This window comes from Drosophila kikkawai, chromosome 2L (genome assembly GCF_030179895.1).
Source record: "Drosophila kikkawai strain 14028-0561.14 chromosome 2L, DkikHiC1v2, whole genome shotgun sequence".
NCBI lineage: Eukaryota > Metazoa > Arthropoda > Insecta > Diptera > Drosophilidae > Drosophila > Drosophila kikkawai.
In genome coordinates, this window is record NC_091728.1 from 5,720,666 (window position 1) to 5,736,744 (window position 16,079).

At 38.0% G+C, this 16,079-nt stretch overlaps 3 protein-coding genes and 2 non-coding genes across 5 annotated transcripts; 3 read left to right on the forward strand and 2 right to left on the reverse strand.

Annotated features, from left to right (window-relative positions):
• Positions 1-451: 451 nt before the first annotated feature.
• On the reverse strand, positions 452-11,337 carry LOC108074513 (neural cell adhesion molecule 2). Its single transcript, XM_017166590.3, has 7 exons — positions 10,689-11,337; positions 6,757-7,002; positions 6,183-6,323; positions 5,324-5,455; positions 4,663-4,815; positions 1,502-1,990; positions 452-1,390 (listed from the first exon to the last, which is right to left on the reverse strand). The coding sequence occupies exons 1-7, from the start codon at positions 10,741-10,743 to the stop codon at positions 1,203-1,205; spliced, it is 1,404 nt and encodes a 467-aa protein (XP_017022079.1). The 5' UTR covers positions 10,744-11,337; the 3' UTR covers positions 452-1,202.
• Positions 11,338-12,462: 1,125 nt separating this feature from the next.
• LOC108074526 (neuropeptide-like 4) lies at positions 12,463-12,833 on the reverse strand. The gene is made up of 2 exons (XM_017166604.3): positions 12,751-12,833; positions 12,463-12,662 (listed from the first exon to the last, which is right to left on the reverse strand). The coding sequence occupies exons 1-2, from the start codon at positions 12,760-12,762 to the stop codon at positions 12,513-12,515; spliced, it is 162 nt and encodes a 53-aa protein (XP_017022093.1). The 5' UTR covers positions 12,763-12,833; the 3' UTR covers positions 12,463-12,512.
• Positions 12,834-14,798: 1,965 nt separating this feature from the next.
• On the forward strand, positions 14,799-15,299 carry Nplp4 (Neuropeptide-like precursor 4). Its single transcript, XM_017166602.2, has 2 exons — positions 14,799-14,869; positions 14,958-15,299. The coding sequence occupies exons 1-2, from the start codon at positions 14,858-14,860 to the stop codon at positions 15,144-15,146; spliced, it is 201 nt and encodes a 66-aa protein (XP_017022091.1). The 5' UTR covers positions 14,799-14,857; the 3' UTR covers positions 15,147-15,299.
• Positions 15,300-15,443: 144 nt separating this feature from the next.
• TRNAQ-CUG (transfer RNA glutamine (anticodon CUG)) lies at positions 15,444-15,515 on the forward strand. The gene has a single exon. It is a non-coding gene; the product is annotated as a tRNA-Gln (tRNA).
• A 313-nt stretch (positions 15,516-15,828) lies between these two features.
• On the forward strand, positions 15,829-15,900 carry TRNAQ-CUG (transfer RNA glutamine (anticodon CUG)). The gene has a single exon. It is a non-coding gene; the product is annotated as a tRNA-Gln (tRNA).
• The last annotated feature ends 179 nt before the right edge of the window (positions 15,901-16,079 follow it).

A 16,079-nucleotide genomic window follows, 5' to 3' on the forward strand; every position in this document is an offset into this window, starting at 1 on the left:
GTTGAGACCAAAGAGAGAAAAAAGAGAGAATGATAAATGACAGTTATGTTTAGAGCTATTAGAAGACACGTCACGCGAGGACGCGTGAATTGTCAGGATGGCCGTGTCGGCGAGTTGGTTGCTAAGTGCAAATTTGGAAAGCTTGTTGCTATGGCAACAGAGTTATTCGGCATGCTCAGGTATTGGTAGCCCTGTAGGTGTCGCTGGCGCGCAGGCGCAATGACAGTTGAGTCGGTAACAGGAGTGTTACTGAGTGAGGTCTGTTCGTCTGTCGCAACAATAGGAGAGAATGAGAGAGACAGCTTGAGATTGTCTAGGAATGACATCTGAGTGAAAAGTAAGAAAAGGTGAAAGGGCCACAGGAAAAGTGGCGTGATGACAGATTCGATTTGACTGCGCAGGCGAACAGAACTCGCTGGCTCGACTACGGTTAAATTAAATAACGGATATCTCCGACATACACATTCAGTTGAATTTATTCTCATATTACTCATACGCCCTGCTTACCAGCTAAACATTTCATTTTATTCGGGAATTCGCTTCACATTTCTCTCTATCTTCTCGCTTTTTGGGTTTTCCACTTCAATTAAGCTAATTCAATCCATTTTCTACTATTGATTCGCTTTGCTTTCCTTTTGTTTCATTTATAATCAATAATTTGGACTTTTTCGTTTTGTGGTTTGTAAAATTCATCAAAGTTTTCTTTGTTTTTTATAATCTTTTTTGTTTCTTCGGGTTTTACTTGTATATCGTTTTAGTTTTTTCCGTTTTAGCTTGAACAACATTTATGTAGAGTTGGGCATTTCATATTTAACTATAAGGTAGAGTTTGACAATGCATATGTATTGTATGTATCGTAAGGATTGCACCCTCTCTCTCTCACCTACTAAAAATCGTTTTGTTTAATTTAATTTCCTTGGGTTTCTTTTAAAAAACGTACAAAAAATGCGATTGATGAATGAAAGTTGGCAGCAAAAATTGGCAATAGGCTGTAACTAATATATTCTTTTTTATATATAGCAAAAAGCATTCGCCTTATAATCCGTTTCTCCATTTGGGTTTTAAGTTATTCAAGTGAATTGCACACACAAAGTTCTATCACAGAAGATATACAAAAAAACAGAAAACAAAACTCAGCGGCAACAATAACGAGCTAGGGATGTGGGGTATGGGCTTTGTGATAATTATAATTGGGACAGGCTCTATGACCAGATGGAGGCCAGGATAAGTGCGAGTAGGGGATATAGAAGCGATGGATTCCAGCTGCAGCCTGCGGCCGTGGTGAATTTCTTCACAACGCTCCAGTCACTCAATCCCGCTAGATTTCGACTCGCAGCCCTCATCAGATACGTGGTGTTCTCCATCAGATTCGGAATGAGAAAGTGCTGGCCTGCAAATAGAACAGAGAAAATAGGCAACAATTTAGTTTAGAAAAGGGGGAGATTAGTCTCCCTATATATATGGCATAATAAATTACATTTGCCAGAACGATTTACTCAACCTTGATGGAAGGAAAAGTCCCGCTGCTTGGCATAGCTCCAGTTGCTGGCAGTGAACCTGAACTCCCTTTCGCTCATGTAGGCCACCCGATAGCCATAGATCTGCATCTGCTCGGAGGCATTGCTCATCCGCGGCGTCCTTAGGTCCAGCTCAAAGCCATGGCTGTAGATTCTCTTTAGCTCAAAGCGCGATGGGCAATTAGGCTTTGGGCCCGGCCGCAACCGTATCACTCGCTCCAGCATCCCCAGCGGATTGGCCACCTTGCACTTATAGTCGCCGAACTGGGTGGCATTCTTCACCTCCAGCTGCAGCGTGGCCCCATAGTCGGCCACGAAGATGCGGTGATTGAAGCCCACGATTCCCTTGCCGTTGTGCAGCCAGGTGAACGATGGCGGTGGCTCTCCCATTGCGTCACAGCTCAGGTTGACCCATCCGCCCACATAGGCAAACTGCACAGGCATTGTCTCATTGTAGAACCAGTGGGGTTTATCTGCAGAAGTGTCAGAGGAAAGGTGTAAAGTGTAGGTTATAGCAGGGAGTGTGTGTGAGGCACTGGGAGAACAAATATCATACACAAGTCTACAATTTCTGAAGGGGTTTTGTACAACATTTAGGTATTTGGTTAAGATATTTCTATTGTTTCAAAAATGTTTTCCCCTCTCTAATATTTCGTTTTTTGTTTGTAATATTTAAATTATTTTTTAAAATTTTAAACCTATTACCATCTCTTTTTTTAGAGATATTTTTCTCCAGTGTTACCTTTAAGCCCGTATATTGAGTGCCAGAAACTTCGGCCTAGTTCTGTTTGTTCATACATCAGCTCACACTCTCGGGAAGGTGGCAGAATGGAAAGTATGGGGGCCAGATAGATACCTGTTTCACTTTGTCCTTGTCTCTGTTGACACTCCACAATGCAAAGGCTTATCTTTAAAATAGCAGCTAGAGCCATTATCTTTAAGTATGCATTTTCAAATACAAAATATTCAAAACCAAACTGAGAAACCGCAATAATCAAATCACTTGAACAATAGAGTTTTGTCATTTTACTTTTCCATTTTGGTTTTCACTCGTTGCAAGGAGTTTTCTTTCTCTTTTTTTTTTTGCATTCACAAAAAACTTGTTTATAACCCAGAGCTAAGAAATGAAAAGCGGGTAAGAAATGTACAAAGTATCGAGGAAATTGAATCAGGCTCTACGGCAAATTGTGTATTCTTGGCTTTTGGAAAAAAATTCTTTGGCCTTAGGGGAAGATTTGTAAAATAAGTGATACTTTTAAGAAAAGAAAAGGAATTTCTAATTTTTTGAAGAAGGAAGAACCTTCTGGGAAAGAAAATATATATTTTAGATAGATTTTAAATAAATAAAAGCAAATTAAGCGTAATAAATAAATATTTCTTATATATAATATAATTTTTACATATTAAAACTCCTATTTATATTAACTACAGAAAACATATCCTGGCAGCAGCAGTAATTAACTTTCAATTACCCTGTCCTTAACCCCATTTGCTACCCACTGTAATTGGTGAGATGACCAAACCACCCAGAACCTCCACAAGGACACCATCCTTTTCCCGCCGAGGCGTTGGCTAATAGCAGCATTTTAGCATTTCATCGTTTGTCCCCGATATCACAGTGTCCTTGTGTCCCTGTGCCCTTGTCGCCCATCATCGCCACTGCGGCCCATTGAAGTTTATTGCTGAGGAAATGCAAACCTATATATTGCAGCATTTGTGCAGCATTCCATCTGCTGGTCCCTGTTTCTGTTTCAGTTTCTGCTCCTGCTCGGAGCCCCGTCTCCCCCCACGGCATTTCTGCTGGGGATTCGGTGGGTAACTCTGGGTGTGCCATTGCCTTGGCTGTCGGGCAGCAAATTAGTTTCGGTTTCCATTCGCCGGCTGTTTGCCTTGCAGCGCCAGCAGAGCTGCCCGAAGGATTCGTTCGCTTGGTTAGCCTTAGCTACACGCTGAGAAAATCTAATATAAGTTCAGTTTGAATTCTATTTTTTTTCACCAGTGATTTTTGAATTATTTATTTATTAAATTAATACAGAATTAAGCAAAGAAAGTGGATATTAAAGGGGAAAAATATAAAAACTGGCTAGAAAATTCTAAAGATTCCTTAATTCATTTTTTGTCACCAGCATTTTTTATATACCCACAAACTTTTTTCAGTGCATTGCTGCTGTTCTGTGCAAACCTTCGTCCGGCAGTCATTAGTACAATTTTGACGGCAACTCAATTCTCAGGACGGAGAATGAATCAACTGAAGCTGCGATGAAGTTTACCCAGCGACTATTTACTTGCCTTGGTGTCGGTTTCTTTATGGTGCCATATGTTGTCCGATATCGATGGCAAAACAGCAATCCTGTCGCCCCGGGCAGTGTCAGCATTATAAACGAGTCCCAGGGGACCATTTCTTATTGTTTGACAAATGCCAGAAATTATTTGAATGTGATAAACGTACCCTTTTGGCCTTAGCAAGATGGATTTGTTAGTTCATAGCCTTTCACCTTCTTCTAAAAGAACCAAATATTATTCTTAAAGATTTTGCCTTAATAATAATATAATATATAATATCCTATATCCCCTAGACACTCCCTCAAGAACCAATGGTAATTCGCTGTATAAACCGTTCCCCAAATCAAAGCCCCAGCAGGGTCGCAAGTCGAGTAATATGTTCATTAGGAAATTTGCATCAATTATTTGCATTTCCCAGCCACTTGACCCTGACATCCGGAAGGAATTCCCCACTCAGTGCCATGGGGATAACTTCAATTGGTAGGTAGCTGTAGCTGCCTGGAGCTGCTTGGAAATCTCATTAAATCCAACGAAGCATGCACAGTCCGTCCCCCCTAGTGGAGGGAAAATCCGACTAAATAACTTTAAGCTGCCATCAGCAAAAGATTTTGTTGCAAACTCTCAGCTCAATTTTCGAGAAAAACCCCGAAATGGGGGGGGAAGTAAACAGGCAGTAAGGAGAATGCAATTGCCAACAAGTGGGGTGCGAAATAAATTCTAGATTAAATATTATCAAGTGTGGCACGTAGAGGGTGTGCATGTCCTTGCAGTGTCCTGCAGGGGCTGACCAAGGGACCAAACCAGGACCAAGTCCACACAAACTATACAAAGCATAAGATGAGATGCATGGCATGGCACTTACGTTGTATCCTTAGCAATATCGTTATTTGTTCGGCATCCGAAAAAGTCGGTGTTATACGCAACGCCCGACATGTGTACTCCCCGGCATCCGACTGGCTCACATTCTTGATGTACAGTCCGTTCGACAGTCGAGTGTGCTTCGACGAGTTCACGGCTGCAAAACAAAAGGATGCGTTCAGGACGAGGTTTGAGGGCGGTACCAGTATGTGCAGGATCGCAGGGAAAATGATGTAGTTGGAATTGTTAACAAGTTTGCACTGGCCAAAGGCAAATTTCTGCTCCAAGAAATTCAAATTTATTTAATTGCGGTGGGAGTTTATACTTGATATCGTTTTTGGTTTTTTTTTTAGATTTTTTTAAAAATTGTTAATGAGGTTTTGAACATTTGGTGCACTCAAATATTTGGGTAGCTTTTATATTAAGGATTAAAATAGGATAAAGTTATAATTTTTCAATAATACTAGACTGTTTTTTTAAAGAAATTTACTTAAAGAACTTAAAATTAAAGTTAAAAAATGCCTAAGATATTTATTAATTCCGAAATTATCACAGATTAATCTTGAAGCCGAATTATAGATATGATTCTTTCATACAAAATTTTAAAGCTAGCTATCATAATACCGCATAAAGGTCATATATTTTCTTCGAGTGTTTTAACTTACTGTTTATGTATTCGCCATTGAGGAGCCAGGAGACTTCCGGCTTGGGCATTCCCTCCACAAAGCAATTGACCAATGCATCGCGTCCCTCGCGCACCGACTGCACTTGTTCCGTCTTGCCAAATGAGATTTTCTCTGTGGGTGAAAATCAGAATAGGGGAAAATCGGTTGAAGGAAAAGCGGTTGCGTTGTTCAAGTTCCCTGTGCAAATATGCAGTCAATGATATGCCCATTCCCAAGTACAGCAGCTACGTAGTCATGTCCTTTGCTGGCTGTGTTTACTTGGTCTCTCTCTTTGATTGGTAAGTTGACAAATTGTGTTCGTTGTGTGTAGTTCATCGAGTTACTTTAAATGTGGCTGGCAGAGTACTCATTCTGATTTGTAAATAGATTAAATGATTTGCCAGTTCTGTTGAGCCGGAAATTGCTTTGAAACTTTTAAGGGGGAAAGAAATAAAAGGGTTGCGGTTGCTTGGATTTGTGGTTAAATTGCAAAAGAAAATGGTTTCATGATTCTTTTAAGTGGTGATAATTTCAAAGGAAATATTATAGGGGATTTGTTTTAGTTTCTAATTTTTAATATTTTTATTTTAATCTATAAAAACAAATTGTCAGAATCCAAATTTCTTATTCTTGTAAAAATGATTACATACTTTAAGATTCTCTCTAGGAAATTTAAAATCTCTTATTTATCTTGGCCTTTTCTTTGGTTGTTTTGCCTGTCTTGGACAGTTCTTGGCCAAAGCCAAGTCCCAAAATCACAACTGAGTAAGCAAGTAAACAGATCCTGCAGCAGCACTTTTTACGACCCCATTTCTTTTATACTTTTTTTTTAGTTTCTCCAGCCCGTTTGCCAACTTACGATTTACGAGCAGCTCGAAGGAGGTAAAGAATTCACGTTCAACATTCACATTCCGATTTCCATTAGCAATGCTGTTCACCTCGCAGGTCCAGTTGCCCATGTCGTCCAGTGAGATGTGCTCAAAAACGAGAGCCAGTAAACCTTTTATTAGAAATAAATTTCGAGGTAATGATTAGAACAACTTGAAATAATTTAAAATATTTTATTTTAACTGAATTACCACTACTTTTATTACTTTTCGATTAATACTATTAATGTTTTAATAAATATTGTATATCATAAACATAATTTTTAACTTCCCTATTAATCCTTAATACATTTATTACTTTTCCCATAACTTATAAATTTTTCCTGAATATTCTTAATTTTTTTATTAAAGAGATTAAAGCCTCCTATTCTAGCTAGCAATGATTTAATAAGCCCCGAGCCATTATTCACCTTAAAGTAGTTCCGGCCACAATTTATGTTGGGTGTAAAGTGCAAGGTGCTATATATTTGCATAGAGCAGCAGTGGATAATGTGTGTGTGCCTGTGCCACTGGCCACTCCGCTGGGTCATTACTGCCACCACTTACCCGTCTTCTTCTCGATGTGGACGCGCCCCTTGGTGTTCTCCCGGGTCTGTCCGCGGGGATCACGCCACTTGGTGTCGATATCCTTTTGTACTGTCTGGCAGAAGATGATGAAGGACTCATTTACAAAATGCGTTATTGATGGCGTCGACGGCTGCAGGCGGAGTGGTGGAGTGACGGAGTTTATCCTGGCGGGCGGCGGGCTACCACTCCCTCGGCTGCTGCCGTCCAGCTGGCCAAGGACTGCAGCTGCAACAAAAAAAGGGGCAAAAATATATAGCAAAAAATTGCATAGCTTTTTGCATTAAATTTATCACTCTCTCAAGAGGGGTTCAGAGGGTGGGGTATTCACAAAATGGGCAAGCTGAGGTCATAAAAAATAATCATAATTTATATGGACAGGCCAACATTATGTTGTTTTTTTTCCTTCTGGACTTATCCAGGCTTTTTATTTCCCTTTTGGCTTGAATTTAATTAGCTTTTGGGGCAGCGGGAACAGTGAATGAATGAATCCTTCCTCTATACACAGACATTTATATTTCTTATGAAATATGCAAGGCAACTGATTAACCCATCTCCTTTTGAGTCCAACCCAATCCGCCTCCTTCTTAGCCCCGTTTTCAGCTTGTATTGCAAGCATTTTAATGGAAATTCTTTTCTTGCACTTTCATTACTTGTTTCAAGGATATTTTGAAAATGAAAAGGAGGAGTACAAGGGAAACAACTGAACACAAAAATAGTTTGTCCTATTAAAATATATAGAATTGTTTTAAAATAAATATTTACAAGAAGAAAAATGTACAAAAAAAACCGAACAAGATATTGTGAAACATAAAATAAATAATCAAATAAATAATAAAACAATTTCAGCCTTTTAATTATTAATACTTACTATGAGAAATTCATCATTTTATTAATTAACTATCATATATATTTTTTACATTAACAGTCTATAATGTTTCTTTGAATTTAAGAAAACTAATTATTTTAAAACTAATGGATTTTATAGCTTTTTTAGGCAGTATTTCGCAATGATTTCATACATTTTTTACGAGCCTTCCCAAAGCGGCCAATTCCCCAACACATAAACCTAAACAAAAAATTGTTGTATAGGTTTTACGCCTCTCTCATCAACCAAAACCCTTTTTGACATTTCCCTCGACTTCCCTCCCCCCAACAGTAATTTTGGGTAAAATTTCACACAAACAACTCAGAGTTCCGTAAGAGAAATATAAAAAACTATGTGGAAAAAGATCAAATTCGCTTGTATTGGTAATGGGATCTAGAGGCACATCAGAAGCAACTAATTTTATTTGAAATTCGAAATAGCTGAAAATCAATATATATTTTTGGGTTAAAAACTCTTTTTGGCATAAAAGTTGAATTAAAAATCAGAAACTTCCATTGAATTGATTGAAAAGTCTTTCAAACAAAAAGAAATTCCAGCCATGAAAAATAAATTACTTTTTAAACAAATCCAAGCGAAAGTCGGACAACAAATTGAATGTGAAATTGTGTTTGATTTGTGAATAAATTCAAAGGTTCTTTTATGTAATAGTTGACCTAAGTGGTTTATGCCTGAAGCGAGAAAATTCTATATATTCCGCACTCTTAATTATTTAAATGTAATAAATTATGGAGAATGTCTGCCAAAGCGGCTACTGTAACAAACTTTGGCCAATTGATTTGCCAAATTTCATCTATTATCAATTTGTGCTTTTTCCATTTCAATCAATAAAGCTTCCTAGGAAATTCTCTGCCCAACAAGCAACAAATCCATCAAATTGAATTTAATAATATTTTATTTGATGGGCGTGTGTGCAGCAAATGTTCAAATAAATTCAATAAAAATTCAAATTCGCCTTTTTGAATTCGCAAGCAATATGAAGGTACATTTTCTGCAATTGAATTGTTAAGGTTTTAGGTCCTTTGTGCGCTGCATATCAATCAAGTTTGAGTTCATAAGAAGGGGGAGAAAAGGCAAGGGGTAAGTAAAATCGTTGAGGTAATGTAATTCTATCTAGAGGTTTACGCCGATGGTTAAAGGCATCGGCGGCGGCGTAGAGGTCAAAATGACTCGGCGGCGGCGGCGTAGTAGTCAGAAAGAACCGGCGGCGGCGGCGCGTCAAATAAGGCAAAAAGGCCATTTTAATGAGTTATTTTTTTTTTTTTAAGTTTTATAAAGAACAATGACACTGAAGGCCGCGCTGAAGCTGCGCCGATGCCGCACCAGCGGCGCGCCGCGGCGCGCCGTTATTTTCATAATTTGGCGGCGGCGCGTCAAATAAGGCAAAAATCGGCGGCGGCGGCGGCGTGGCGCGGCGGCGTATATGTCTAATTCTATCATTGTAAACTGAATTGGATATGCATACATTTTTATTTTTCTTTCATTTTCGTTAGTTTCCCATTTTATTGCAATGGGTTTCATTTTATTTTAGGCAATCTAAAGATGGCGGAATATGAATTTGTTATTGATATTTTGATAACCCGAATTTTGTTTATGTTTTATATTTATTTTTTGTTGTAGTTTTCATCAAAACGTTTACCTTGTGCAAGATTTTATTACCATTCAAAATACAGTGTGGTTTCTGTGCATTTTAAAGAAATATTTCACAGTTTCCCTGAAGAAAAATATTAAAATTAAAGCTATAAAAAAAACTAATATTTACTAAACTTTAATAAGGTTATGGTTTTAATTAAAAAAATCAATAAATATCATAATAAATCATAAAAACGAAACAAAATAATGTGATTTTATAGTTTAAAATAATCTTAAAATTTAATATGATTTTTGTTGCGTTGGGTCCCCAAGTGTTGTATAGTTTTCTATACATATTTTTCGGCCCATTTAGTGACTTCCGCTGCCCTATTGGGCACTTCAAAGCCTGTCAAGGGGCTTGAGTTTGGGGCACTTGCCCTTTTTGCCCCTTCGCTCCCCTTCCGCCCGCAACGCTATTCCTTCGCCGTAATGAATTCCTTCTCATGATTCCCATGAAACGTTTCATCTTCGAGGGCCACATGGCCATGGGCTAATTTGGGTGAAGGTTCCTCCTTCGACACTCACAAAGCCCTCACACATGGCTTGCTTAGAAGAGTATCACTTGGGCCCTATCCGCCTCTCCACGCTTTCCACTGCATACTTTTGGGGCTAAGAGCGCAATGGGCGTATGTGTAATATTTCCATGCCACATTGCGTAGCCGCAAAAAAAAAGGAAAATAAAAAATTTCTTCTTGTTTGTTTGGTCAGAGACAAAAGAAGTTTCTACTAAAAGCAAAAAAAAAAAACAAGTTTCCCCAAAGAAATGCTTTCCTTTGAAAGGTTGATTCCAGTACATTTGAAAGCAGATTTGTGGCAGCCAGAAGAGAAGCAAATATTTGTCTTACTCGGTTGAACACATAAAACTACAGAAGCTGAAAAATGTTTCATAAAAAATATTATTTTGTTTAATAATTTTCTTTAAAGAACGAAGATGAAGACTGAAAATTGCAATACTACCTTATACAAAATAAAAAATATACAAAATGCAATATATATTTAATTATTATTAAAATAATTATTATTAAACAATTTTTAAATAATAACAAATCACCATAATACCATGCTAAGTCACTTTAAACTTTTCAAAATTTTTAGCCACATAATTAATAAATGATATTTTGATATTCTGAGCGAAATCCACACAAAACACTCTGCGGCTCACTCTCATAAATATACAAACAAAAGAGAGCCAAAAGTTATGAGGAAAACAAATGAACTCATTTGGCATTCAGCTTTGAATTTCATTATTATGGAAACAAAGAGAGGGGTAAAACAATGCGGCGAAGTTGCAGCAAATATAATTTTGCCAAAAGCAAGAGTTTGTTTCTAAAGCGGTTCCCCTGCTAAATCCTTCTTTCATATTTCTTAGAAAGACTTGAATCTGCGATTATCCTACCGTTTTTTGTGAGGAGCAGCAGCAGCAAGGAGCAGAGCACCATCAAAGTATCCATGGCTCAGTGGGCTATATAATCCTTTACTTGGCTATAATCCTTAATGGTTAATTTCACTAAAACTCTACTTTCTTTTTTTTTTTTGCAGACGCACAATTTGCCAGTTTATAGCCCGTTTTTTTCGGTGACTTTCGCAGTTAATTACGAGGCTGTTCACTTGAGGGATAATGGCACATGACTGAGCCGCTCATGTGTCACCGGCAACACCACTTTCACTTTGGCCAGGACAATGGCAACAGCGGCGGCATGACATCATCATCCTGCTCAGGGCCAACATTTTGGCTTCTTATATTTTTCTATTTCTTTTTTTTTTTTTTGCTCTCTCTTTTTTTGTTATTTTGTTTTGCGGTTCTTTTTATCTTCTTCTTAAGCACTGGCACTTGAGGAAGTCCTCAGCTGACGCGAGGCGGAATGGGTAGGACATATCCGGCAAACATATCCTGCCGGCGATTTTCCACGCTTCACGTTCAATTCTCGCGCTCTTTACTTGGCCGACTTTTGGGTTTTCCAGCAGCCGCCGCTGGCGAGTCCCTGATCCATTGCAGGCGAACGTCGAGATTCGACTGAAAGTGCACCGCGGGACAGTCTCGGCGGATGCTTGACGAAGTCCTGATGAGCGATTACGATTACGAAGTCCTCGTGCGACTCCTCCGATTCGCGGATCCTTCGATTCCGGCAGCCGTGCTCACGTTCGAACCGTCGCGAAGCCAGAAAGTACACTGAAGTCATCGCTCGTCCTGCCGCATCCTTTTTCCCATTGCCAACGCCATGGCCAGGAAGGCGAACCCGAAAAGGGAAAACCTCTTCTGCCTGAAACTTCGCAATGTTGGCACACTTTTCGTCGGCGTCAACCTCCGAGCAACATGTTTACAAGCCTTTGTTTCCACAAAGTTGAGAGTTCGAAATGTTGCCAAGGACTTGACAGGGGCAAGGATATTCGGGGTGAAAAGCTGCCTTTAGGAAGGAGCTTGGAAAGCACAAATAAGGGGTAAAGTTTTGACAATTTTGCTATAAAGAAATGTTATAAATTTTTGTCCTGTGCTTAATGTTGAATTTAAGATTTTTGGGAAAAGTTTGAACACTACAGGAGGTTTTGTATTAAAAAATTTCAAATAATAAAGAATTGTTTACATATTTAAGTAAAAACTGAATAAACTACAAATAAACTTATAGTAAACTTAAGAATAAAGCTGGAAGATACTTTAACAAATAAGTTTCTCTGCAGTAGAACAACTTTCTGTTTGAATAATAATAGGCCATGTTGCCTGTAACCTTTGTAACCTTAATGTTATATATAGTACACATCTGGTATACAAAAACCAAGTTTTGGTTTACTTTTCTAAATTTATAACAGTTATTTACCCATAATAGGTAAGCACAGTAAAAGTTTGAGGTGAAGTTTAATTCTAACCATAAAATAATGCATTTCTCTAGACCGAAAAGGCTTTCAAGCTTTATCAACATTTGAAATGCTTATTTTAGTATCCATTGTGGTCTTGTTATTCAACTAATATAAATTATTGTAAAAATAATTATATTATATTTAATTTTATCGGCTTCATTTATTCGAAGGCATACTTCCATAACAATTATAAGTGGACCATTATAATCCTATTTTAAATTTTAATTTAAAAATACCAAAGCCCAATCCACAGAGATATGTACATACAATTAAAATCTTTAAAAACCTTAAAAAATCAACACAGTCAGATATTCATGCACAATATCAAAAGGGGTTTATTCAGTAAAATCAAAATCCAAACTTTGTATCAGCCGTAGTAGACGTACGGAGAAGCGTAGCCTACGGCCGGATAGCCGGCGGAGTAGACAAACTGCGGCACGGGAGCCGGATTGGGCAGAGGAGCGGGAGCTGGAGCAGCCAGGGCAACGGCCAAGAGGGCGGCAAACAGAAGGAATACCTGAGGGTAAAGCCAGGTTGAATATTCGTATGGCAGGACAGGCATGACGGGATCAAAGGAAGGACCTTCGGCAGGCAAACACACTCACCAGCTTCAGCATGATGATATTGGAAGAGTTAAGGCTTTACGACTTGACAAACAGAATCGAACTACACTCGATGTTTGCACAATTGCCGGCTTTTATATTCGCTCAACAGGCAGCAAACATTTCGAGGGGATTGCGGAGACTCTAAGCCGATTCTTTCATACTTTTTTTTTCTGTCACCGCTGACTGCATCGTGCTTTGATATTCCATATGCATTCTGCCGGCCAAGTTTATGGCTCATTACGGCTCTTAACGCGCTCGCCTAATGTTCCGCGCACAAAGAACGTTATTGTTTCTTAATCTGTTTGCCTGACGACATCACATCGTCGCCATCATCATCATCTACAAAAAAGTGGCTCCTCCCTCCGCCCAGAAATCCGCTTTCCATACACTAACCCACCATTCCCTGCCCCGGAATGTGTGTCGTCCGTCGTTCTCTTTGTCAACTCACTTTTTTTTGTTATCGGGCTTTGGTTTCGGGTTCGATTTGGCCTGCGGCAAACATTTGGCTTTATATTGTCGTTCCGATCGATTTGGGAGTTTAAAAATACATGATTTGGCAATTTTTTTTTCGTAGGTGATACACTTGCACTCCAAAGCGAAGTCGATGAAATAATAGGATTTGTCACGGCCAAGGAGATACATATATCTAAAATAAATTTATAAAAATAGAACAAATTGAGGGAGTTCAGTGAAGGAGTTGTTTCATAAATTTTCTTGTTTGTGCGTTTAAGTTAACATCAGCTTTAATATATATACAATTTTTTAAAAAATTAGCTTAATTACAACTGTTATACACTGTGTAGAACGACTTATAGTAAATCAATTTTTAATAAAATATTTTATTAACAAATGCAATCTCAGTACTTTTAAATAGTTTTTGTATATCGCCTTAAAAATAAGACTCTCAACAGATATCTTCGTACATCTGAAAGTAAATATAACAAAAAAGAAAGCTACTAACTTTGGCCAGCCAAAGTTTGTATACCCTTGCAGGTAACAATTAAAATATATCATAACTAAGCCAAAAATGCATTAATTTCGATTCGGAAAGCAGTTTTGTGTTAGTTTTTATTAATTTAAAAAAACTGCATACCAAATTTAAAATTTTAAGAAATCAACATTTTTGGACATTTTTGCTAATTTTAATGATGTAACCCCTTATCAAATTTCGCAAAAATGGCCAAAAAATCGATTTCTTCCGGATATGTCTAGAAAGATTCCCCAGTTGATGCTGATCAAGAATATATATGGTTTATGGGGTCGGAAACGTCTCCTTCACTGCGTTGCAAACTTCTGACTGAAATTATAATACCCTGCAAGGGTATAAAAATAACCTTGTAAAATAAAATTGCCCACCAATTACCAAATATAAATGTATCTTATTGTTTATCAAGATATAAAATGTAGAATGAATTTTGGAATTACCATTTCAAAATAATATAATGGTTAAAGTTTATTAATTGGCCAAAATACCTATAAAAATCAATAAAATACCTGAAATTAACACTTGGAATATTCCTCCCGTATTCCAAGTAATTAACTGCATATTAATTCAATCTCCAAACTCGTGCCATCATGATAAGATCCGAGTCCAACCCTATCGCAGTCTCATTCGGTACACCTGACAATGTCTACCAATCATTAATCAGCTCAATGGTAGCCCAAATTAGAGACCAGAAATTCCCAATTAAAATGCAATGAGCGTAGCTCGAGATTATACCCTGGTCCCGTCTGAGCCTGAAATCACGTTCAAGGCCAGTGTCTATAGCTAAGTGATTCCATCATCATCAGATATTGACGGAGAAGAATAAGAAGCCATTAGAATGCGCAAGGAAATTTTTGTTTTGGCCACACAAAAAACTATCCGAGTAAAAAATAGAAAACGAAACTAAGGCCAGAATGATGTGAGCAAAACAGAAATGGCCATAAATCCGATCAGAGTCCAGAAGTGCGACATCATAAATAAGTCATGAGTGCGAATATATTTTTTTTGCGATTGCCCGAGGACTATATAAGCCCGCTGACAGGTGGAGAGCAGCATCAAATCACAAATATCAATCGCTTAAGAAGCACCTCAAGTCCTCAAGACAAAATCAAAACAAACAAAATGTTCAAGCTGGTGAGTTGAAGGAATAATAGAAATGTCCTCATTGGGAGCTGTTTAAATAAACTTAAAAAACAAAATCCTTAAAATTGTTCCATTTCAGCTGGTTGTTGTTTTTGCCGCCCTGTTCGCCGCCGCTTTGGCCGTTCCTGCCCCAGCACCGTTGCCCCGTGCCAATCCCGCACCCATTCCAATTGCCAGTCCCGATCCAGCTCCTCAGTTCTACTATGGAGCCAGTCCCTACGCCTATTCTGGCGGATATTATGCTTCCCCCTACTCCTACTACGGCTAAGCTAAGTTCTTAGTGGGACCCGACTCGTGATAATGGAACTGCAAACGGATTAAACGGAATATGCGCGCGCTGGCAACTCAAATTAGTCATAAGTGCTTGTAAAAACGCAAAAAAAAATTAAGCAAGAAGAAATAAAAAATGTTGAAGAGCAAATTAGTATTGATTTTGGATGCGAGCTAATTAGAGATTAAAATTTTCACCAACTCTGCTTACTCATCTTCGGAATCTTGCATGAAAAAAGCAACGTCGTTAGCCCAGCGAAAAATGTCAGTCGGTTTTGCCGGCACGCAAACAAGCGGTTCCATGGTGTAATGGTTAGCACTCAGGACTCTGAATCCTGCGATCCGAGTTCAAATCTCGGTGGAACCTTGGGAATACTACTTTTTGTTTTTTTTATTTTATTTAATTTTATTGAATTAAATTTTTTTTTTTTGATTAAATTTCTCAAATTTAAAAATATTTAAGTTTTTACTTTTAGATTTTTGATCCAATTAAAAACAATTTATATAGTATATGACCACATGAATTTCACTTATTTACAGGTGTGTATGCCTCAATAATAAATTTAATAATAAATGCGTTTAAATAACAAAAGTCATATAAAATATAAGAATTTGCTCATTCAGCGTTTTATTTTGTTGTACGTAACAGCTTTATGAGTTTTGTCAGCAGTTTGTCAAGCGGTTCCATGGTGTAATGGTTAGCACTCAGGACTCTGAATCCTGCGATCCGAGTTCAAATCTCGGTGGAACCTGAATTGAGACCTTTATTTTCATTTTTTTTTTGTTTATTTTCTACTTGACTAAACTAGTTTTGACTGTGGAATCTTTTTGTTAACTTTTATTTCGGCGGGTAAATTTTAATATAATTGTAGTAAAACCTATTAGGTGAGTGGCAGCCAGTGGGTCTGAATCTCGATTATTGGTTGGTGTC

Coding starts and splice junctions, on each gene's coding strand:
- LOC108074513 (XM_017166590.3), bottom strand. CDS start 10,743: ATGGATACTTTGATGGTGCTCTGCTCCTTGCTGCTGCTGCTCCTCACA. Junction 4,816..5,323: donor CAATGGCGAATACATAAACA/GTAAGTTAAAAC, acceptor TTTGTTTTGCAG/CCGTGAACTCGTCGAAGCAC. Junction 1,391..1,501: donor GGACTTTTCCTTCCATCAAG/GTTGAGTAAATC, acceptor TTCTATTTGCAG/GCCAGCACTTTCTCATTCCG.